Consider the following 22976-nt stretch of genomic DNA (forward strand, 5'->3'; position numbering starts at 1 on the left):
GCAGGAGAATTCCTCTGATTCCTGAGTTAGTGTTCAGTGAGCTTGTTGTGAGTTCCAACTGCCCCGAGGATCTCAAGGTAGAAATGCAATCCCTGAGGGCTTCCTGGGGGCAAGGATGTGCTGAGCATTCCACAGGCATGCTCCTGGTCCATCCCAGCTGCCCCAGGAGTGGGTCTATCATCATGCCTGACGTACAGATGGGGAAACAACCTCAGAGTGAAGGCTCACATGAGGTCGGACTACCACAGCTGGTCCGACCCTACAGCCCCCAACACATATTACTCTGACGTGTTCCTCTTTCTTAAAGAGATCCCCTCCTTCCCCTCCTCGCTCCTGTACCTACTGGGTACTGAGAAGGATATGGTCATAACTTCAGGGAACTCACAATTCCAACAAATAGATAAAAACTCCTCTCAGAGTTGGGGATGTGTTCAGAAAGGTGCGTCTGAACTGGGTCTTGAGGGATGCATAGGAGGTGGCTGGGTGGAGCTAAGGCATTCCAAGCAGAAGGAACAGCGTGTGCAAAGAGGAAGGCTGCCCGGAGGGTGGTGGGGCTGCAGTGCAGGACTGCAGTCGGGGTGGCGGGTCACAGGGCCAGAATACAAGGAGGGCTGCCATCCCGCTGGGGATCTGGACTTTATCCCAAGGCTTGGAAGCACTGGGACAGACAGAGCAGGCTGTGATGTGCCCCTCTGTCCACTGCAGAGATGACCCAACACGAGGCACTAGGGATGGGCCGCTGTGCCCGGTCCCAGAGGCGGGGGTCCTGCGCCCCCGCCCCGATATCCCCTCTCTGCACTGGTGGAGACCTTCCAGGGAGCTGGGTCAGTCTCCACGCAGGCGACACTGGCCACTACACTTGGTCCCACGAGACTAGCCTCCCGGCTGGTCGAGCGGGACCTCTGTGGGTATCAGGGGGGCCGTCTGACAAGCAAGCCTGAGGTTACAGAGAACCCCGCCGGGGCTTGGACCCGACTGCCAGATCCCTCCACTCCCCGCGATTCCCTCTGAGAAGGGCAGGCCCCACAGACCTCACATCAAAGCCTCACTGCGGAGCTGGTGCCAGTGTCACAGCCTCGAGTCCCAGGAGGGGACGGGTGGCCAACTCAAGGGGGCTTGTGGCTGCAGACTTGAGCCCTCCCTATGGGCTTCCTGGGTCCCTACCCGTGCCGGAAGGATAGGGGACCCTGCTCTGTACCGCCTGCTTTGAGCCGTCAGCCGGCAGGTCAGCCGGCAGATCTCAGCCCCACCCCCGTCTCAGGGGAGTCCCAGGGGCGGTAAGGGGCTTGTCAAAGTTAGAGGCATCGAGCCACACGGCCAAGAGCCAAGCATCTAACTGTATACTCTCAGTATACGTGCATGAATGCATACTTTTTGTCTTCCTTTCTTTGTAAAGATAGGACACTATCCACACGTGATTTTAAAGCTCACATGAAGAACACCCTAGAAGGCAGCTTCCTCCGGAGAAGAAGTGCCTCTAGCGGGTGTGCGTATCACACAGAAATGTTCAAAAAGGGTCTGTGAATAAAGAGTGACTCTGGAACTACAGAAGCGACATGACATGCCTCCTCTACGCACGCACGTGCATTGTGTGAACGGGAAGAAAGACCCTGGGCAGTGGCCCCCGTGGGCGGTGGGGCTTAGAGGCGGTGTTTCCATCTGACTCTTTAGTTGAGTAAAAAGAAGAAGAAAGTGTATTGTAACATCACGAGTGGCTGAGGGAAGAGTGAGGGAAGGCTCCCCCCCAGGCCGGAGCGGGAGGAGAGTCTTGTCTCAGAGTCTGGGGGCGCAGAGCCCCACCTCCCTCCTCCCAGCAGCTGCCTCTCTGGGCAGGCGGAAGCCAGGCAATCACTTCACCCACGCGCAGGGCTGCAGGGCTGCAGAGGGACCAGTACCAGGCTTGCCTGGAGATGAGCCACGCGGGGAGGGGCCCTCATTGCCTGGGGCTCTGGGGTCCAGCCAGCTGCCTGCGCAGGGCCGGAACCACCCTCCCCCACACACATGCTGCAGCAGGAGAGGCACCAGCTCAGCACTCAATGCATCAGTCAGGCTGGGCTGAGTGCTGTAACAAACAGGCCCAACGATGGGTAACAGCTTGGATGCAACCCATGCTTATATCTTGTTCATTTAAAGCCAAGACCAGGTGTTCCTGAAACATGACCCAGCAATGGCCACAACTGACCAGTGACCTCACCCAGAGGCAGGACGGCCTTTAAGTCCTGCTACCTTCAGAGCTGCTCAGAGCACCCAGCAAATATTCTTACACAAACAAGCAAGCAGAACCAGATCACACCCCTCGGTCTAACTACCGGTTTCAGAAATCCTCGGGACGGAGGGACCTATTAAGCCCACCCCCAGAGGCGCTCAGCAAATCCCGGACTGTGGGAAATTCTACAGGACAAACAACTTGGTTTTCTCAACAAACAAACTGCAAGGGAAAAAATGCAGCGAGGACTAACGCACATTAGAAATCAACTATACTCCAATAAAAATTAAAAATCTAAAAAAGGAAAGGCAGCGAGGGAACCTGCAGCTTAAGAGACCAGGGACATATCAGCCAATTACAGTGCATGGTATTATTTCAGTCCTGATTTAAATAAATAAACTAATTAAGAATGAGGCAGCCAGCAGAATGAGAACCGCAGCTGGATTTTAATATTAGATATTGGTGTTATTTCGGGGGGGATGATATTGAGGTTACGTTTTCTTAAATTATTTTAATTTTCATAGATGAAAGGGTATGATGCCTGGAATTCTCTTCAGAAGGAACCTTGGGGGAGGGGTGGATCAGAGTTCAGGTCAACACCGGCTCTGGGCCACACTGTGGTGAAGCCGAGTGACAGGGAAGGAACCAAGCGCCCGGAGCAGAGGGTCATTTGCACGGGCTCTCCGGCTCCCGCCTGGCTTGCAGCCACTCCGCTGCAGGGGGAGCCCAGAGACGCCCCCAGCTGTGCACCCAGGAAGGAGGGGACCTGCCTCTGCAGAGAGCCAGCCCTGCACAGTCAGGCTGGACAGCAGCGGTAGGATGGGGAGGGGACGAAGCCTTGTTTTGCTTAAGTTTCCTCATTTCCTCAGGAAAATTCCTACTCAAGGCAGTTTTCCAAATGGAGAGGAAGTGATGAATGGGCCCAAGTCAAAAGGGGAAGGCTGCCGGGCAGGCCCTGGGTCCCCGTGAAGGTGTGAGAGCTCCTCTTACAGCCGAGGAGACAACACACAGGCGGTATGGGCAGGTACAGCGTCCTGGGGCTGCTGCACACGCCGGGTGGGTCAAAACGATAGGATTTACTCTCTCACAGTCTGGAGGCCAGAATCCGAAACCCAGGGGTCACAAGGCCACCCTCCCTCCGGAGGCTCTGGGGGAGGGTCCTTCCTGCCCCTCCAGCTCCTGGGGTCCCGGTGACACTTGGTTTGTGGCTGTGTCCCTCCATCTCAGTCTCTGTCCTCACATGGCCTCCTATAAGGACACGTGCCATTGGATTTAGGGCCCACCCAGTGTGACCTTATCTTAAACTACACCTGCAAAGACCCTATTTCCAGACAAGCGCACGTCTGAGGTTCTGGGTGGACATGGATTCTGGGGGGGCACTGCTCACCCCAGCGCAAGCCCCCCACAATAGGTACTGTGCTACACTTTCCATATACGTGGCCTCTCACCAGTCCCTGGGGTTGGGGTGTGGCACTGAGGCCTGAGACGCAGAGCTGGGGCTCTACTGCCTCCACCTCCCCTTCCCGCATCCTAGGAGCCCAGGGCAGGGATGGGGGCTCAAGGGAGAGGGTGCGGGAGCCAAAGAGGCCAAGCGACAAACACCCTCCAGCGTCCCTGATGCTCCTGCGAGGTCCCAGGAGCTTGGCGGCACCTGAGGTTCAGGGAGGGGTCAGGGTCTTAAGCAGCTTCAGTCTTGACCCCGTCCCCATCCCCGAGGAATCCAAGCTGGGCAGGGGTGGGGGTAGGGCCCTGCTTCCTCTAGAAGATGAGCTCACCAGGGCTTCGGGGCAGGAGGGACCTGGTCTCCCTGGTGACAACTGCAGAAGAGTCAGGTCTGTCCCCAGGGTGGCCCTGCTGCTCCCCCAGGACAGCACTGCCGGCCGAGGGCTCCGAGTCAGGCGGGTCAGTGCAGAGCAGGCTGCTGGGGAAGGGGTCCCTCCCTCAGTGCCGGCCGAACCCAGCCCACCCTGCAGAGGCCCCGCCAGAGCCCAGGGCAGCTCGGCCCCATGGGCTGGGTGCCTCCGACTAGCAAACACAGCCCACAGGCAAGACGACACAAATATTTATTAAAAATCCAAGCTGCTGACGGTTCTGCCAGGAAGACGCACAGATGGCCGACAAGCGCAGGGAAAGACGCTCGAAATGCAATCAGAAGGAGATCCGCTCCACGCCCAGGATCACGGCTAGAATCAGAGACGCACGGTAACGAGTGTCAGCGAGGACGCAGAGCCGTGGGAACCCTCGTGCGGTGCTGAGGGAACGTGGAAGAGGCAGACCGTGCGGAGGAGTGGGGCAGCTCCTCAGAAAGTTCAACCTGGAATGGCCATACGACCCAGCAGCTCCTCTCCCAGGTATCCACCCACAAGAACTGAAAACAGACATCCACCCCAAAATCTGTGCACAAACGTTCACAGCAGCACTATTCATAATAGACAAAAGTAGAAACAACCCAAATGTCCCTCAACTTGTGAGTGGATCGACAAAATGGGGTCCATCTGTACCACGAATGTTACTCAGCCGTAGAAAGAAGGAAGCGCAGACACAGACGACAAAAGGGATGAACGCGGACAGCACTGCACTGAATGAAGAAGCCAGAAATGGAAGACCACGTATTCCACATATCGCACGATTCCCCTTATATGAAGGGTCCAGGACAGGCAAATCCACAGACAGATTGTAGATTTGTGGCTGCCAGGGACTGGGGGGGAGGCTGGCACAGGGGTGCAGGTTCCTTTGGGGGGATGGAAATGTTCTGAAAGCAGCAGTGATGGTTGTACGACTCTGAACACACTGGAGACCACTGAGTTGCGCACCTTAAAAGGGGAATTTTTATGGTATGTGAATATGTCTCCGTAGAAAGAAGAGTGGCGGAGGTACTGCTACTTTCCACGTGGACATGACAACATGAGCCGGTACTGCTCCCTGCTGAAGCTGGATGGTTTGTTTGCCCAGCGCCCCCCATTAGGGACCATCCCTCCCCCACTACACGTCCTGGTGGGGTATCAGGATGTCCATCCTCTGACCGTTGTCACATTGGAGGTGGGCACATGACCCAGCCTGGCCAATCAGGAAATTCCATCCCTTGTGGGTAGTAAGTAGGCAGGTGAGTCCAGCAGAGCCAATCCGAGCCATTCCAGACCATCACTGGATGGACCCTGGGGGAAAACAGTCTCTCTTTCCCGCCGGGATCGAGAACTCTAAGGGTTATGTGAACGCAGACCTGGTGGCCTTTCCCACCACACACGGAAAACCTGCTGGAGAATGAAATTATCACACAGGGGAAAGCAAAACCAAGAGAGACAGAGCCCTGACCTTATCTGAACTCCTGAATCCAGCTCTGCCTGAAGCCAACACAGGAAATGGGAGCCAATACGGTCCCTTTCTTTCTTTTTTTTTAATACAAATTTTATCCATCTATTTATTTATTTATTTATTTATGGCTGCATTGGGTCTTTGTTGCTGCACGTGGGCTTTCTCTAGTTGTGGCCAGCGGGGGCTATTCTTTGTTGCAGTGCATGGGCTTCTCACTGCAGTGGCTTCTCTTGTGTGGAGCACGGGCTCTAGGCGCGCGGGCTTCAGTAGTTGTGGTGCACGGGCTCAGCAGTTGTGGCCCACGGGCTCTAGAGTACAGGCTCAGTAGTTGTGGCGCACGGGCTTAGTTGCTCCACGGCGTGTGGGATCTTTCCGGTTCAGGGCTCGAACCCATGTCCACTGCATTGGCAGGCGGATTCTTAACCACTGCGCCACCAGGGAAGTCCCCTACAGTCCCCTTCTGCTTCAGCTAATTTGAGCTACGATTCTATTGCTTGCAGCAGAGTCCTGATTAATAGGGCCAAGTCACGTTTTACACAGACTTTAGGTTTCGAGAAAACCTCAAGTGGTCAAGATGACTATTCAAAATCCCCTAAAATATATACATTTAGGAGTTCCATTATGCAAAACGCATAGGTCTTTTCACAATGGAAACTAAGTTCAGAGAGGTGCTTACGCGTGAGATGTTCCCATTTCCGATCTTGTTCTGTTCCTCCCTCCGTTTCTCCCTCCTGACTCACTGCCGTTACGATCAAATCCGTAACTTCCATGCTCACGTGGTATGACTTCTCCGGGTACCAGACAGGCTGGGAGAAGATGACCCCCCACCTGGCAGAGCCCACTAATAGGTCTTGGGAGAGGCAAAGGGAGGCCGGGACAGAGTCTGAGGTGGCGGCGGGGATGGGGGAAGCTGACAGCAGACAAAGCCTGAAGCTCCTGCTGGAGCAGAGGCTGGGCACTGTGCAAACAGCCTGGTCGGCAAACAGCGACCAAAGAAACCCCCTTCCATTCCGCCAAACCATCTGCAAAGTCCACACACACACACACACACACACACACACGCACACACACACACACACACACACACACACACACCCCTTAGATGAGGATACGGTAGCCTCTCACGGAAGATGTTCATGGTTAGAAAAAGTTGGGGAAGCACAAGCAGTGCCTCTGAGCTTGGGGCACACGACCCAGGAGCACATAAGACCCTGAGACCCAAAGACACAACTACTGGCGGCGGGGGAGGGGCTACCCAGGAGAGTAGTAAGTTCTGCTCCAAGCCCTCTAGAGGGCAGGCCTGGCGCCAGAGGCAGGAGGTCAAGGTGAAGCAGGAGGAAGAAAGGCATCCATGACCACGGGAGCAGCGGCCGTGGTGCAGCTGTGCAGAGCGCAGACCCCCAAGTTCACATCCACTTGCAACCTCAGACTGTGACCTTATTTGCAATGGGGTCTTGGTGGATGTAATTAGGATAAGGTCACACTGGATGAAGGTGTCCCTAAATCCAGTGACGTGTCTTTATAAGAAGGAAGGACAGACACAGAGGCAGGGATTGGAGGGATGCAGACACCAGCCAAGGACACCTGGAGCCCCCAGGAGCTGGAAGAGGCAGGAAGGACCCTCCCCTAGAGCCTCCAGAGGGATTGCAACCCTACAACACCCTGACTTTGGACTTCCGGCTCCAGGACTGGGAGAGAACATTTCTGTGGTTTTAGGCCACCCAGTTTGAGGCGCTTTGATACAGCAGCCCCAGGACACTCATATAAAGGACCGGGAGTGTTTCCAAATAGGACCAATAGGTCCAGTGTGGCCCAGAGCCCATGGTGTGTGCAGACAGGCACAGTGAAGACACTCCTTTCTTCCCTCCAGAACCACCCACTGAAGGCTGTAGAGCCAGTGACGCCAAACATCGCTGTTTAACAACCCCGCCCCCCCAAAGGAGGTGGCTTAAAATAATCACTTATTCTTGCTCGTGCATCAGGTCTTCCCAAGTGTCCCTCACCCCCAGGGATGGGGGCTCCCAGGGCGTGTTGTCATGGCGATGGCAGAATTACAAGGCGGGTGAGCAGAAACACACCGAGCGTCCCAGGGCCTCAGCCTGGGATGGACCCTCCGTCACTCCAGGCCGGTCCCACGGACCAAACAAAGCCCGTGGCCGAGCCTCCAGTGGGAAGGGACCACAGTCACATGGCCAAGGGCATGGGGAATGCGGAACAAACATGTAACCTACCACAGGCTGGACTGAACTTCCATCTGATGAAACGCCTCAGTTTAAACTCAAATTAGGGGCTTCCCTGGTGGTCCAGTGGTAAAGAATCCTCCTTCCAATGCAGGGGACGCAGGTTCGATCCCTGGTCAGGGAACTAAGACCTCACATGCCGCGGGACAGCTAGAGCCCGAGTGCCACCAGCTACAGAGCCCACGCGTTCTGGAGCCCGCACGCCACAACTACAGAGCTCACACACCCTGGAGCCCACGCACCGCAGCTAGAAAAGAGAAAACCTGCGCACCACAACTAGAGAGAAGCCCGCATGCCACAAAGAAAGATCCTGCGTGCCTCAATGAAGATCCCGCGTGCCGCAACTAAGACCCGACGTAGCCAAAAAAAAAAAGAAAAAAAACCTCAAATTAAACTCCTCAGATCTGACCAGTGTGGATATGGCAGTCCCCGCGCCTAGGGAGCCCCTTCACTCAGGTGGGGAGACTGAGGCTCCACGGCGGCCCAGGAGTCAAGGGCAGGGGAGTCTTCCCTATATCCCCCACCCCCGCCTGCTCTGACAAAGGCAGCCTGGTGTCCCGTCTTTCCTGGTGATGTGTCACTCTTCACAATGACCCTGCCAGGCACACGCTCTCTTCAACCCATTTTACAGAGTTGAAAGTGAAGGCCCAGGGAGTTTATGCACCTTGCCTGAGGCCACAGCACTACTAACAGTGGAATCGTTTACCATTTCCCTCCAAGACGGGAAAGAAACCGGCTCCAGCTGTAACAGGAGGGTTTGGGTTTAGATTTAGAGGAAAAAATCCCTACTGTCACCAAGACCATTTGGGAACCCCTTTCTCCAGGGCCGTGTGAGAGACAACAGCTTCTCTTGTGAAGGGGTGAGTTCAGTGGAAGGTAGGTTCAACTGCCCCAGAACCCCAGGCCAGGGCCAGGGCATCTCACCCCATGTGCCCTTCTGATGCCAGGTGGGAAAGCTGCCTGCAGGTGAGTAAGAGGCCCCGTGCGTCCTGTCTGACAAGTGGCACAGAGCAAGGCGGGCAACGATCCTAATCCCATCTGACAGCCCGAATCCCCAAGCCCACGCGTGCTGACCGGAGGTGACAGAGGTGTGGGCAGAAGCTGGCACCCCAAGACGACACCTGCCAGGCCCCGGGAAGCACCTTACAGACGCGAGACACAGGCCCAAGGCCAAGGGTTCCTGGATCTCCGGGACAGAGCCCAAGTTTGGGGCACACGTGGCCCCAGAGGCAGCAGCCTCTCACCCCCAGGGAGCCCTCGGGCTGGTCCCCAATGCAGGCATTTCTCAGGACCTAGCACCCCACTCCCCCAGTCTCTCCTGTTCCTTTTTTTTTTTAATGTTGGGAGGGCAGAGCCGGAACAGATGGCTGTCGCCCACCAGAAGGCCTGTCCTGGCACATGGCCGGCCCTCCCCCGGAGGCAGGAAGCCGCAGAGAGCCCAAATCTGCAGGACCTGGAAGCACGGCTGCAGAGCAGGCCGCCTGGTGGGAGCGAGAAGGGGACAGGCATGCCCGCTCCAGAAGGGGGACACCGGGGATATACCCCACCCTCGGCTACAGCCGGGAGCCTATGGGTTTCCTACGGAGCTGTGGCAATTCACCACATACGCAGTGGCTTAGGGCACCGTGCGTTTATTCCCTTATAGATCTGGGGGTCAGAAGTCCAAAACGAGCCTGTCTTATGGGCCGAAATCAAGGTGTCGCAGGGCTGGTTCCCTCTGGAGGCTCCAGAGGAGAATCTGTTTCCTGGCCTCTTCCAGAGTCTGGAGGCGCCTGTATCCCTTGGCTCGTGGCCACATCACCGTAACCTCCACTTCCATCATCACAGCTCTGGCTCTGACCTCCTGCCACCCGCTACTAAGGACCCCTGTGACGATACTGGGCCCCCACCCAGGTAATCCTGCAGAATCTCTTCATCTCAAGATCCCAATGTAACCGTATCTGCCAAGTCCCCTTTGCCACAGACGATCACACACCCACAGGTTCCAGGAATTATCATCATGGGGATGCTTTGGGGGGCTGTTATCGGCCTACTGCAGGGAGAAACCCCTCGATGACAGAGCGGTCACTCAAGGCCACCCCACCTCCCCCTCCTGGAGCCTTCCCACCCAGCCAAGGTAAACTGCTGCAGCCTTTGGCCAGGCTACGTGGCAGCAGCTTCTACAATCTTTAAACGCACACGTCACTCAGCCATGCCTGCTCTGTGGCATCATGGTGAGAAAGACCCCTGCCAGCAGCTCGGGGGGTGCGGCGCGGAGGACAGGGGCCAGTCTCTGCAGCCTTGTGTGTAAGACTGAGAGATGGGACGCATCCGAAACATTTGTTGGCAGAATAAGTTGGACCGCTGTGGTACCTCCACACCATGGAATATGATGCAGCTGCTAAGGAAACATACCTGACATGGAAAGCGGTCCCGGATAAAAGTGAGGGGAAAAGAAAAACAAGCTATAAAACAAGTCGAGTACAATTCCATCACCGTAACCGGGAATCATGTAGGTGTGACACACTTACCTGTACACGTGTTGAAAAAACCGTGATTCCCCCTAAGGAGATGGACAGCCCACGGTGGGACACGGTTACTTGATACCGGTCTGCCTTGTTGCGTTAACATTTTTTACAGGGATATATGACTTAACGTTTTAACAAGGAATGATAGGTACATATTTTAAAACAATAATACACCACTACCCGCCCCCCACTTTCAGATCCTCCAATATTTTGTTTCCTTTAAGATGGAAAGATGCCCCAGTTAGAGAGCCCCAGGCAATCTCCGGGCCATAATCCACCCTCCGGGTCTGGGAGACCCCACAGGGGTCTTGTGCGCTGTCCCCCTGCACCCAGGGCTCTGGGGACAGCCTGGTGGAGATCCATAACTCAGGGGCAGAGACGCCACAGCAGAAAGCTTAAAGGGAACAGGTCGCCCTGAGGCCCAGACAGGTGCCAGCGCAGGGCCGGGCACAAAATAAGCGACTGTGCACAGCAACGTTACAATAAGAAAAAGAATGACATCGTTTTTATTTCTTTATTTTAAAAACCAAGACAAGACCTTCTTGAAGTCAGCAGAATATCTGCTAATATAAATGTTAAACTTGTGGACTAAGTTCCCTAAATGGCTGGAACCACGTCTTACTTATCTTTGTATTCAATGCTTCAGGTAGTTCCTGACATTCAGTACAGTTACGTGGAATAATTGGGGGGAAAAAAAGAAAAACAAGCGACTGGGGATTTGGAAGCCCTTCCCCGTGTAGGCCTCACCCGAGGTTTCATACGCCAAACCCTGCCTGGCCCAGGGGCAGGGCTGTATCTGGACAGCACTTTAAGGAAGCCAGCCAGCACCCCCCTATTCACAGTTAGGGTCCCCAGAATCTAGTGCAGGTCTGAAGGGGCCGAGAACAGGAACAGGGCAGTAGGCAGCGCCCGAGATGTGAGCTCTAGTCCCGCCTGGGCCACTGCCTGGCTCTGAGACCCGGGCGCTGCCTTGCTGGCACGGGGGCCCGGCTCTCAGGCACGCTGCCCGCAGGGTCCACTCTCCCACCGTGCTGCCAGGGACGACCTCCGACCTTCAGAAGGGCTGGACTGCCTGGTGTGAGGATTCTGAGCGCAGCCGTCAATTAGCCACGTCTGCCGTGGGTGCGGGAGAGAGGAACGGCTGCCACGTGCCAAGAACTGTCATCTTCCACACCTAAACGTCTGGTCAAGGTCCCTCCCAGCTCCACCCACCGCGATTCTGCTCACTCAGCAAAGCATCACCAGACGGGCGTCAGCTGACGGCCGCCCGCGGGCCTGGGGCCACGACGCCGTCCACCGCCCCGACTGCCCAGCAGCCTCAACGCGCAGAAGCGGGTGCCCCGGATGCCCCCACCTCCTGCCCCCGTACCTGGGCCCGTCCAGGGCTGCCCGCCCCTCGGGGAGCAAGAGATCCTGGAGCAGCACGGCCGCCCTGCCTGCAGCTGCTCCCCACTCAGCCCCAAGCACAGAGGTCACTCCCGGGAAGCAGAGGTGGCTCCCAGCTCCAGGCTGCGGGTGTAGCACCAGAGGGCACCAGGCCAAGAGGCGGGGTGGGGTGGGGGGGTACACGAGCATCTGTTCCACCATCCAGCCCCTGCCCCTCTGAAAGGGCACGTTTGGGCGCGGACCTGGTACTTGCAGGGTGTCCAGGTGGGGCGGCGAGTTGTCACATAATCCCCACAACGCAGGACCCTGGGGCGGTGGATTTCTCTCTCCTCCCCTCCGTGGAGCCAGGGGACCCGCGAGGCGCAGCAGCGCGCCCGGATCAGGACTGGCCCGTGTTTGCGGGAGGGCGGGCCGGGCCCCGAGACAGACTAAACCCACAGGAACTCGCAGTTCTCTCCCGTGAACTTTACCAGCAGACGCTGCCTTGCTGGACCCCGGGGTGGGGGGCGGGGTTGCCTCGCACCCTGGAGAACCTGCGGGCACCGAGAAGCAAGAAGGGACCCTCAGCCCTCTCGGGAGCCTGGCCTGGTGGTCCCCTGCCCCACCGTGGCCAGGGCCACACGTCCAGGACCCAGAACCAAAGGAGGTGGCCGGGGCCCCCGAGAACGTGAGGGGGTGGGGCCTGAGCAGTTATTCACTCATTCATTCAAAACGAGCTCCTGCACAGACACGACGCTGAGAAGTCACAGCTGGGGCACGGCAGGGCCTCTGATGCCGTCTGCCTCGCCCAGACCGACCTGCCTGGCACACCTTCCCCTCAGCCCCGGCTCCCACTTTGACCCTGACGGGGCAGGGACCTCCTCCACCTCCCGCCTTTGATCACAGGCATGTCTGCGCACGTCTCCTCTTCCCTGGGGCCTCCTGGGAGATACAAGAGCGGCAGGCCTGCCCGACCAGCATCCCGGGAGCTCCTCAGGAATGCAGGTTCTCAGGCCCCACCCAGATCTGCTGAGGCAGAAGCTCTGGGGGTGGGGCCTGGCCATCTGCATGTTATACACCTCCTGAGGGTGCCAAGGGCACCTGAGAATCACCTGGAGAGCTTTCGAAGGGCTCTGAAGCCCAGGTGGCAGCCCCAGCAAGGAGCTCAGCATCTCTGGGGTGGGCCGCCTGTGCGTCTGTCCCCAGGTGATCCCAGCGCACACCGGGGGCAGGGATGCTGGAAACCATGCTGGGAACCCATCTCAGTGGCGGGGCCAGGGCCCAGCCCTTAGAAGCTACAGGTGCGGTCCGCCCTGAAACGGACGTAACGGGACCCCCTCTCAGACCCCGAGCTCCGTGCCACCGCCGTTTCCCAGGAAAGCCTGCGCCCCTGTCCTCACTGCAGGCGCCCTCCAGGGAAGGTCCCAGGCATCACGACGAGGACACACCAAACCGTTTCTCACTGACGCGGCTTAGTGACCGAGCCCGGCTGGGGCCCGAGGACGCAGCTCCCCACGCCTGGCCGGAACCTGGCTGTGACAGTGACCGCAGCCCGCCCGGGCCCAGCCGCCCCACAGCCCCAGGCGGCTGCCGTGGCCACTGTCACACTGCGGTGGCGGGTGGGCCCCGACCCGCCCGCATCCGCTGGCTTCACTCTCCAGGACAGCCGCCACTGGTCCTTCTCCTCCTTTTCTCTCTTTCTTTTTTTTCAAATCTAAGCTCATCGAGAAACACGGCAAGTGCAGCTCCCACCACAGCCTGGGACGGGGGCTCGTCCTCAATCCTGTCGTGGTGACCGAGGACGCTGTCCCCTCCCACCTCCGAGGGGTGACCCCGGGCACCACAGAGCCGCAAGGCCGAGCTCACACCATGGGAGTGCATTCACACCCATCTCCCCACAAGGCCTGGGGCGGGAGGGGAGGGGCCAGCCCAGCTCAGGGGACGCCTGGGAGGGTGACAGCGGCGCACGCCAGGCCCCACACGCGCTGAGGGCACTGCATGTCGCTCCATCCCATCCTTCCGCAAGGAACCTGTGGCCCAGAGAGAGCGAGCACCTCCCCCGGGCTGCTCAGCAGTGATGGGCCCAGGCTGGACGTCTCAGAGAGCCAGCACCCGATACACGGAGCCGTTGTCAGGGAAGTTCCCAGGCCTCTGCGGCAGGCGGGCAGCCGCCGCTCTCATCTCACAGGTGAGAGGTGGGAAGCCTGTCCCAGGTGGGGCTCCTTAGGGAGCTGGCTCTGAGCTCCACCCACACCACCACCACCTCCACGGACTCCTTCATGAAGACCAGCCCCCCGCAGTTTCCGTGGGAGGTGTCAGAAAACACCTCCCACAGACGTGTGCTCTGTCCCCAGTCTCAAGAAATTCGCCTGGGTGTCGGACTTTAAAGTCAGTTCCGGGGAACACTGTCCATGAAATCCTAGTTCTGCCTCACAGGCACCTCAATGTCTGACGACACTGTCCCCCTGCCCTGGAAAGTGCCTTGGGTCCACTGAGATCAATGAGGCAACCAAACACGAAGATGACAAACAGATGAACTACTGGAAGGAAGGAAATACGCCAAGCGCCAGCTGGAGTCTCCGGGTGACGCGTGAGACCCGCCCTGCGGCTGCGGCTCCCTGCCTTTTCCACACCGAGCAAGTGTTACATGTATAATGGAAAAAGTAACTACGGAACCAAATTTGATCTTAAAATACCAGATGAGCGGTCATAAATGCTGCTTCTGTTCATGCGGCCTGAACACTTCTGGGGGAGTAGGAAGGGGTGAACAGAGCGGTGCGGGACCCCGACATTCAAGGTAGTAATTCCATCTCCCCTTCAGCTTCTTGGAATGGGTTTCATTTCCAAGACCTCAGAGGGGAGCCGCAGATAGTCTGCGAACAACCGACAGCCACCTTTTCTGTTCTTTCAGAGTGGGTCAAAGGTCACTGGAGGGTCAAAGGTCACTGGAGACCAGAACCGAACGAGCTCAAGTTCTATTAGTGACAAGGCTGGGAAGGCCTGAACTGTAACTGAGCTGGGCGTCTCCCTGGAATAACTCCAGGCCTGCCCCTTGCCGGGAATACAGAATCATCCAGAAAGACTCGGCGTCTGTCCTCCTGAACACCTCCTGCCCGGGCAGCCTAAGGCATTCAGAGCAACACCAGATCCCCGTCCCAGGCCCCACGACTCTCAGCGCGGACCCGAGGGCCTTACCTGGACCCAGGAAAGGGGACAGCGGTGGGAAGCTCTCGATGAACTCAAGTTAGGAACTGTTTCCTTAGAACCCAGGAGCATGTGGCTGGAGGTTCCCGCTGCCCACAGCCGAGGGGGGCAGACCCAGGCTCACACACTCACCTCCGTGCTTCCCAGGGGGACCCAGGGCCCCTTCTTCCAGCTCTGAAGCCCCCACCCCTGTACCAACACCAAAGACACCTCAACATCCAACACGGAGCCAATGGTCAGCTCCGGAGCCACTGCTTAGGGCCTGGTGGCCCCGCTGAACCCTAAATGCAGTAAGTCCTGCATCCCATTCAGAACAGCTATTGGCCTACAGCGCCAAGCCTCAAGTGAGCCCCAGGCCCGTGCCCACAGCCGGTCTGTCCAGCTGGTGCCGAATCCAGGGCCCATGGGGAATCGGGGAATCTGGGCCTCGGGCTGGGGTGGCCGGGACAGCTGCCACCCTGCTCCCACGTCCCTGCAGCAGTGGGCACTCCGTGCCCACCTGGGAGTGCGGTCGCAGAGGCAGCACATGCTTCTCTCAGCCCGCAGCTGTCCTATGCATGTTACCAAGCAGAACGGCCACCATCTTTATCCATCAATGTTTTACATTGAACACCAGCATATAGAACAAGTAAAAGAGAGGAAGGGAGGTCTGCTCCCTTTGAGGGGAGGCTGTAAGACCCAGAACCCCCTCAGATCAACCATTTCCTTGCTGCACCTCTGGGACCCTCTGAGGAACCCCAGGGCTCCGCAGGGCACAGTTTGAGAAACACCAGTGGAGCCCTCAACCCGGGCAGCACAACCAAGCAAAGCAGGCCCCGTGACGCAGAACCGCCCCGCGCCGCCCCGCGCCGCCCCGCCCTCCTACCTGGAGGCCGCGATCTCCGCCTTCTGCTTGGCGATGGTGGCCGCCCGCGCGGCCGCCTCCACGGCCCGGTCCACCTTCTCGCGGATCTTGCTGGCACGCAGCGGGATGAGGTTCTTGCGCTTGCCGCTCACGAGGATGTTCTGCTTGTACTTGCCCTCCTCCTTGGTGCCGTCGGGGAAGGTCATGCAGCCGTAGCCGTGCCGCCGGTTGCCAGCCCACTCACCCTCGTACTTGAGCCCGTCCGAGCGCTGGCTCACGCCGAAGCCCGAGCGCTTGTCGCTCTTCCACTCGCCCACGTAGGTCTCGGTGGTGGTGGCGTCGGTGTCGTCCTCGATGGCCGACAGCTCGGCCTCGCCCTCGCCCAGGCTGATGGTGGAGTGGATGTCGCTGGCCGTGGAGCTGACGGTGCTCATGCCGGCCTCGCTGCGGAAGGAGCTCTGCTTGCTGCGCTGGCTGGCCAGGCTGCTCTTGGACTCCGACTTGCGTAGCTTCAGCCCGCTCAGCAGCGAGCGCCGGAACAGCCCCTTCTTCTTGCTCTTGAGGATCTCAGAGTCGCTGTGCACCACGAGCACGAAGCCCCCCCGGGACACGGCTGGGCTACTGGCCACAGCGGGGCAGGCGTCGGGGTGCAGCGCGGCGCCGTTGGTGTGCTCGCTGCGCAGGGAGTTGATGGAGGTCCTCAGGGGCGAGCGGATGACTGCTGCCATGCCGTAGGGGACGCTCTGCCGCACGCCATAGCCCTGACGCATGCCGCCGACCCACTGGCCCTGGTAGGTCCCTGCGGAGACACAGGAGAGGGTGAGCTTGAGTGCGGGAGGGCAACGCAGCCGCCACGGTCTGCCCTGTCTTGGGGCAACTCGGCGAGGTTTACATCGAGGTAGACCATCAGACCACAGGTGATTTTATGATTCCTGCCACTGATAGTGTGTTTAAAGACCCTTCCCTCCTGCTTCCCATGGTTGGATTTTGTTCTCTCTCTCTTAGAGGTCGCGGACGGCGATGGGAGGAGTAAGAGGCTGAGGCAGTCAGGAGTGACCTGCAGGGCTCCCCAGGCCATGTGGGCAGAAGGCCCAACCTGGGAAGACACGCAGCGGGGGTGGAAGAGAAGAAGGAAGAAACACATCCTGGGTGAGCAGCTCCAAACAGGGCTCATGGGGCCCATAAGGGGCAGCTACAAGGACACAGATCCAGGCTACAAATTGGCTACTGACGAGGCTGCCTTGGAAGATAGTGAGATCCCCATTGCTGGAGGCATCCAAGAAGAGTTGGGAAGACCACTCAGCAAGGACACCTAAAGGCATGAAAACTGGCAGGCCTGGTATCTCCAAAAGAATCAACATTGCACACCCATGTGCACAGCAGCATTATTCACAATAGCCAAAGACAATGTGGTCCATCCAAACAATGAAACATTATTCAGCCTTCAAAAGGACGGGCAGTTCCGCTATTTGCTACAATGTGGACGAACCTTCAGGACACTCTGCTAGGTGAAATAAACCAGGCACAAAAGGACACACACTATTTGATTTCACTTACATGAGACACCTAGGAGTCAAACTCAGAGACACTGAAAGTAGATGGTGGGGATGGGGCGGGGGAAGGGGAGCAGGGAATTATTGCTTAATGGGTAGAGTTTCTGTCTGCAGTGACGCGAAAGTCTTGAAAATAGATAGAGGTGATGGCTGTACGACATTCTGAGCATGACTAATGCCACTGAACTGTGCACCGAAAAATGGTTCAAGTGGCAAGTTTTATGTTATCTATGTATCTTTTTTAAAAAAATAAAATTTATTTATTTAATTTTATTTTTGGCTGCATTGGGTCTTCGTTGCTGCGCGCGGGCTTTCTCTAGTTGTGGCGAGCGGGGGTCACTCTTCGTTGCGGTGCGAGGGCTTCTCACTCCGGTGGCTTCTCTTGCTGCGGAGCACGGGCTCTAGGCGCACGGGCTTCGGTAGCTGTGCCACGCGGGCTCAGTAGTTGTGGCGCACGGGCTTAGCTGCTCCGCGGCATGTGGGATCCTCCCAGACCAGGGCTCGAACCCGTGTCCCCTGCGTTGGCAGGCGGATGCTTAACCACTGCGCCAGCGGGAAGCCCAGCTATCTATGTATTTTACATAATAAAATAAACTCAGCAGCACTGGGCCCATATTCTTGCTCTACTTATAGGCTGTGTGACTCCCATGGGATGGGTCTATATTTCTCCTGCCATAGGTAGTTATGCAAATTAAATGACACTCCACAGGGTGCGGCTCCCCACCCTCTTCCCTCCTCCCCCCCCCACCCCTCGCCCCAACCTACACCTTTCCTTTTCTCAGGTTGCAGCTGCCCACGCTGGGGCAGAGACCCAGGGCTTGCACCTGGGGTTGTGAGAAGGAACCTAGACTAGCCTCTTGGTCCTGGACGGCCCCTCCCCTGCCTGGGGTGGGTGGCCTGCGGGAAGCTGGCCCTTTAAGGCCAGACCCGTCTGCCTGGACAGTGGTCTCCCTGTGGCCAGTGCAAGCTGGGCGTAGGCTGCTGTTGCAGGGACCTCTCACCCCCGGCTTACTGCCACTCCCACTTGTGGGTTGGCGACAGGGCTGTCAGATAAAACACAGGACGCCCAGTTCAATCTGAATTTCACATGAACAAGTAATTTTTAGAGACATATTACATGGGACATACTTATACTAGAAATGATCTGACTGACGATCTGAAATTCAAGTTTAACTGGTGTCCCTTGTTTATTTGCTGAATGAATCCAGATGCCCCAGCTGGGACCTCCCAAGATGTCACCCTGGGTTTCACTGGTGCCCCCCCGACCAAAGCTAAGGATGCTCCTTCATGAAGAGACTCAGCCCACCGCCCTGCCAGCACCCCTGCATCCCTTCAAGGCAGGCTGGGCTTTCAGCTAAGGACGCACAGGAGCTCCACAGACAGCCTTGTGGAGGCCGTGGATATGGGGGCACGGGGAGGAGTCAGGAGTGGAGCAGACACGGGGTCAAATCCAAGCTCCACTCCTTCTGGATCTGTGCCCTTGGGAGTGTCTGCTTTAACCCTCTGTGCCTCGGTTTCCTCATCTGTAAAACGGGGACGGTGGCTGTGCTGCTTAAACGCGGTAATCCATGTAATCCGTGTAAAGTGCTGGGAGGTCGTTAATGCCCAGTTAACGGTAACTAATATTCATCATCATCATCAAAACCTTAGGGATAGGGCTTCCCTGGTGGCGCAGTGGTTAAGAATCCGCGTGCCAATGCGGGGGACACGGGTTCGAGCCCTGGTCTGGGAAGATCTCACATGCCGCGGAGCAACTAAGCCCGTGTGCCACAACTACTGAGCCTGTGCTCTAGAGCCCGTGAGCCACAACTACTGAGCCTGCATGCCACAACTACTGAAGCCCGCACGTGTAGAGCCCGTGCTCCACAACAAGAGAAGCCACCGCAACGAGAAGCCCATGCACCACAACGAAGAGTAGCCCCCGCTCGCCACAACTAGAGAAAGCCCGTGCGCAGCAACGAAGACCCAACACAGCCAAAAATAAATAAGTAATTTTAAAAAACAACAACAAACAACCCTTAGGGGTGAACAGCATTTTACCTCCCAGATGAGGAAACTGAGGCTCAGAGAGGGGCCAGGCAGCCAAAGCGGAGGGATTCAAACCCAGGGCTCGCGGTCGTACCCGCGTTCTGCACCCAGTGAGCTCCTGCCCACCTCGTCCTGAGGGTGCCAGACCGGGAGCAACAGCTGGCATCCTGCACGGTGCGGCGGACCCCACCCCTGAGAAAATGAGTGCCCACGTTCCCTCCCTCAGATAAAGGGGTGATAACGGGGAGGTGTTGGGAAGCGGGCTGCCCTGCCCCATCACGGAATCCACCCCACGTCTCTACAGGCTGGACAGCATCGTTCCCACCTTCCAGACGTGAACGCACAGTCTAACATAAACGGAGACAAAGGCAAACACCAGCTTTCTCTGAGAGACGAGCAGGCAGCACGAGGGTCCCACGTGGGCGCTGGAGCCTCCCTCCCACTCCGAGCTCCCGGGTCCTGCCACCCTGGCCTTCCACAAGCCTCGACACTGCGCCCCTGCAGACCTGAGTGACCAGAACCAACCACGGCCTCCGAGTCTGTTTCCACATCAGCGAAAAGAACTGCTCGGCATATTACTCCTCAATTCCGTGACTCCAGGGGTCCCCGAACAGATTAGCAGAGGCTGGAGAGGGTCAGAAATGTGCACGCAGGGTGCGGCCAGACAAGAGCGAATGGTGAGGAAAAGGGAGCTAAGAGCTACCCAGCCAGCCTTTGCTCTAAAATACATACACACTCCAGGTCCTCAACAGATAGATCGGTGGGGACAGAAAGCAGGCCGGCGGCTGCCAGGGGCTGGGGCAGGGGGAACAGGAGTGATGCTAACGGGGTCGGGGTTTCCTTCTGGGGTGACGAAGATGACGGCCTGGAATTAGAGCGAGTGGTGGGTGCACAACGCTGTGAACGTGCCACATCCCACTGAACTGTTCACCTGAAAACGGCGAGCTGTGCGTCACGTGGAATTTCAGGTCACTTACAAAAGACAAGATGGTTAATGACCGGTACACAAAAATGAACGGAAGCAGTGAGAAATATATAATTTCAAATCCCAAAGCGAGATAGAAGATGAGCTGGACCCGTTCTAGGCGCTTTGAGAGTAGAGTGAGGGACACGGGGCTTTGAAACAAACTCCTGAGGCCAACGGGGCCCTGCTGGACCGGCCTGCCGGCGGTTCCGGAGCCTCAGGAGAGGAGAGCCAGAAGCGAGGAGCCCTGAGTCCAGAGCTGGGCCCTTCCACCCACCCACGACCGGGGGGACCTCACTCCACCTCTCAGATCTCAGTTTATTCACCTGTGAAATGGGGGTGATAACTGTACCCACCCCCCAGGCACACACAGCAGTGGGCATGGCCCCCTGCACACGGCGTGACCCCCCAGGCACACACAGCAGTGGGCATGGCCTCCTGCACGCGGCGTGACCCCCCAGGCACATACAGCAGTGGGCATGGCCTCCTGCACGTGGCGTGACCCCCCCAGGCACACACAGCAGTGGGCATGGCCCCCTGCACACGGCGTGACCCCCCAGGCACACACAGCAGTGGGCATGGCCTCCTGCACGTGGCGTGACCCCCCAGGCACACACAGCAGTGGGCATGGCCTCCTGCACGCGGCGTGACCCCCCAGGCACATACAGCAGTGGGCATGGCCTCCTGCACGTGGCGTGACCCCCCAGGCACATACAGCAGTGGGCATGGCCTCCTGCACATGGCGTGACAGGGCAGCTGAGCTGGCCTTGCAGCTTGCAATTTTTATCGTATTTGCGGTTCTGCTCCCGGTCGGAACACACCTCTGATTTTAGAGCTGAAGTCGGTAAGAATCATGGACGTTGCTATTACAGAAATACGCTCCAGATCAGCTCTGCTGCGACCTGCCGGGGTAGCTGGGCCCCGCCGCTTGAGAGCAAAGGGCTGGCGCAGAGCAGGAGAGAGAACGCGGGCCCTCAGCGAGGAGACAGCTTCTCCCAAAGGGAGGCTCTGGGCCGGCCTCCACTGGGCCAGAGTCTTTTCTCCTCCCCCTCTTGCTTTCTTGTTTGGGGCCACCAGACAAAAGGTTGAATTCAAGGCCCTGATTCCCCATGGTGGTTCCATTGAATCCGGCTGGTTATTTGCAAAAGACTAAATCCACTGTTTTGTTTTATACCCCAAGCAGATTGTATGTGGAAAGACAGAAGCCAGCCTCACGCAAAGAGAAGACTACGCACGGCCCGACAGGGCACCACCCTTGCAGTGCTGTGGGGTCTGTCTGGGCCGGCGCAGCCCCCAGGGCAGGGGCAACTTCCTGCCTGCACTCTGCACTCCGCCGACCCCGGGCCCCGCAGCCGTGGCTGCCCCTCTCAGGGAGACGCCCAGATGCGGACAGACCGTCAAGGGGACACCCCCGCTTCTTTCCAGGTAGGCTTGGGAGGGCAGGGTTGCACACAGGTGACCCTCTCAGGGACTCTGCCACTTCCACTGCCACCTCACGTGCCCATCGCCATGAAGATGAGGGACGACCCCTCTGTCCCCATCACCCGGAACCCAGAATCAGGAGATCTGAGTGGGCCTTAGGGAGGCCCAACCTCCCTAAACATGGCCTGTAAGATGCCAACTGGAGTGGCCCAGGCTCGTAGGGAAGAGCAAATGAGATGTGACCACCGGCGGGTCTCAGGCTTGGGTGGTGGCAGTGTCCCTGATCTCAGGGCGAGTTAACACCCCCCGAACTCCTGACCCAGCCGGGTGGGCACGGCCAGAGCCTCTGCATTCCCGACAAGCTCCCCGGTGAAGCCAACACTGTGCTCGGGGACCCACTCTGAGGGCCGCCGAGACCATCGCTCCAGGCACACTGCGGGCACCGGCACTGTCTGTCTTAGGACACCACCGGGTCCAAGTCCGAAAGCCGACTCCACCCCGCGCCCTCAGCCAGCAAAGATCTGGGCCTCGACCCCTGCAGCCGGCATCCTGGTCAGTGTGGACAGCTGGCTGTAGCCAAGTCACTCGTGCCTCCCCAGGGCCCCGCACGCCTCTCGCACACTTTTATTTTCTTCCTCTGAAGCCCCCGCCTGCCCGCTGAAGTTATTCCAACGCGTTCACCACAGAGCCCAGGGGACCAGCCTGGGGACAACGCAGCCTCTGCCACACGTCCAGGAGAGGGCCAGGTCAGTGTGGCCAGATGCGGTGACCTCCAGAGGCCAAGCCCTGGACGGGGGAGCTCTTCCTGGGAGCGGCTTGGAGCCCGCAGCAGACGGGGGCTCAGGCCTGGAGGTGGCTGAACCACCCCTTCTCCTGGTTGGCCCTACACGGCGCTCACACACCCAGGTACCGACGCCACGGCCCAAGTCTTCCCGTCCAGAAACCTCCCACCCAACTGGACTGACCTGGCTTGGCCTGGGGGCACAGATAACTAGGCCCTGGTCAGACTCTGCCCCTGGCCAGCATGTTCTCCCCCTGGGTCTCTGGGACCCTGACAAGGTGATGCCATTGGACTCCTAGGAGGGAGGAGGTGAAGGTCACATGACTACTACCTGCCCGAAGATGCAGAGAAAGAAACGAGACAGGGGCCGTGGACAGAAGCAGCTGGGCCTCTTCCCTCTGAGCAAGGAGAAGGGGCTGCTCCTCGGCCCTGGCACCCGATACACCCCTCCCTCCTTCCCTGAACCCATGTGTCACTTGATGGCTCCTTCTGGGCATGTAGGTACCCATATGAACTGAAAGCAGGGTCTCAAGAAGATACGTGTACACCC

General features: G+C 58.1%; 1 protein-coding gene across 1 annotated transcript in view; it reads right to left on the reverse strand.

The window, feature by feature from the left end:
- The window catches only part of JPH3 (junctophilin 3), an 81689-nt gene that overhangs the window by 31873 nt on the left and 26840 nt on the right, over nt 1–22976 (reverse strand). The window contains exon 2 of the mRNA XM_033846353.2: nt 15700–16477. Coding sequence (XP_033702244.2) covers nt 15700–16477 — 778 coding nt within the window. The remainder of the gene's footprint in view (nt 1–15699; nt 16478–22976) is intronic.

The sequence above is a fragment of the Tursiops truncatus genome, chromosome 19, assembly GCF_011762595.2.
Source record: "Tursiops truncatus isolate mTurTru1 chromosome 19, mTurTru1.mat.Y, whole genome shotgun sequence".
NCBI classification, from domain to species: Eukaryota; Metazoa; Chordata; class Mammalia; order Artiodactyla; family Delphinidae; genus Tursiops; species Tursiops truncatus.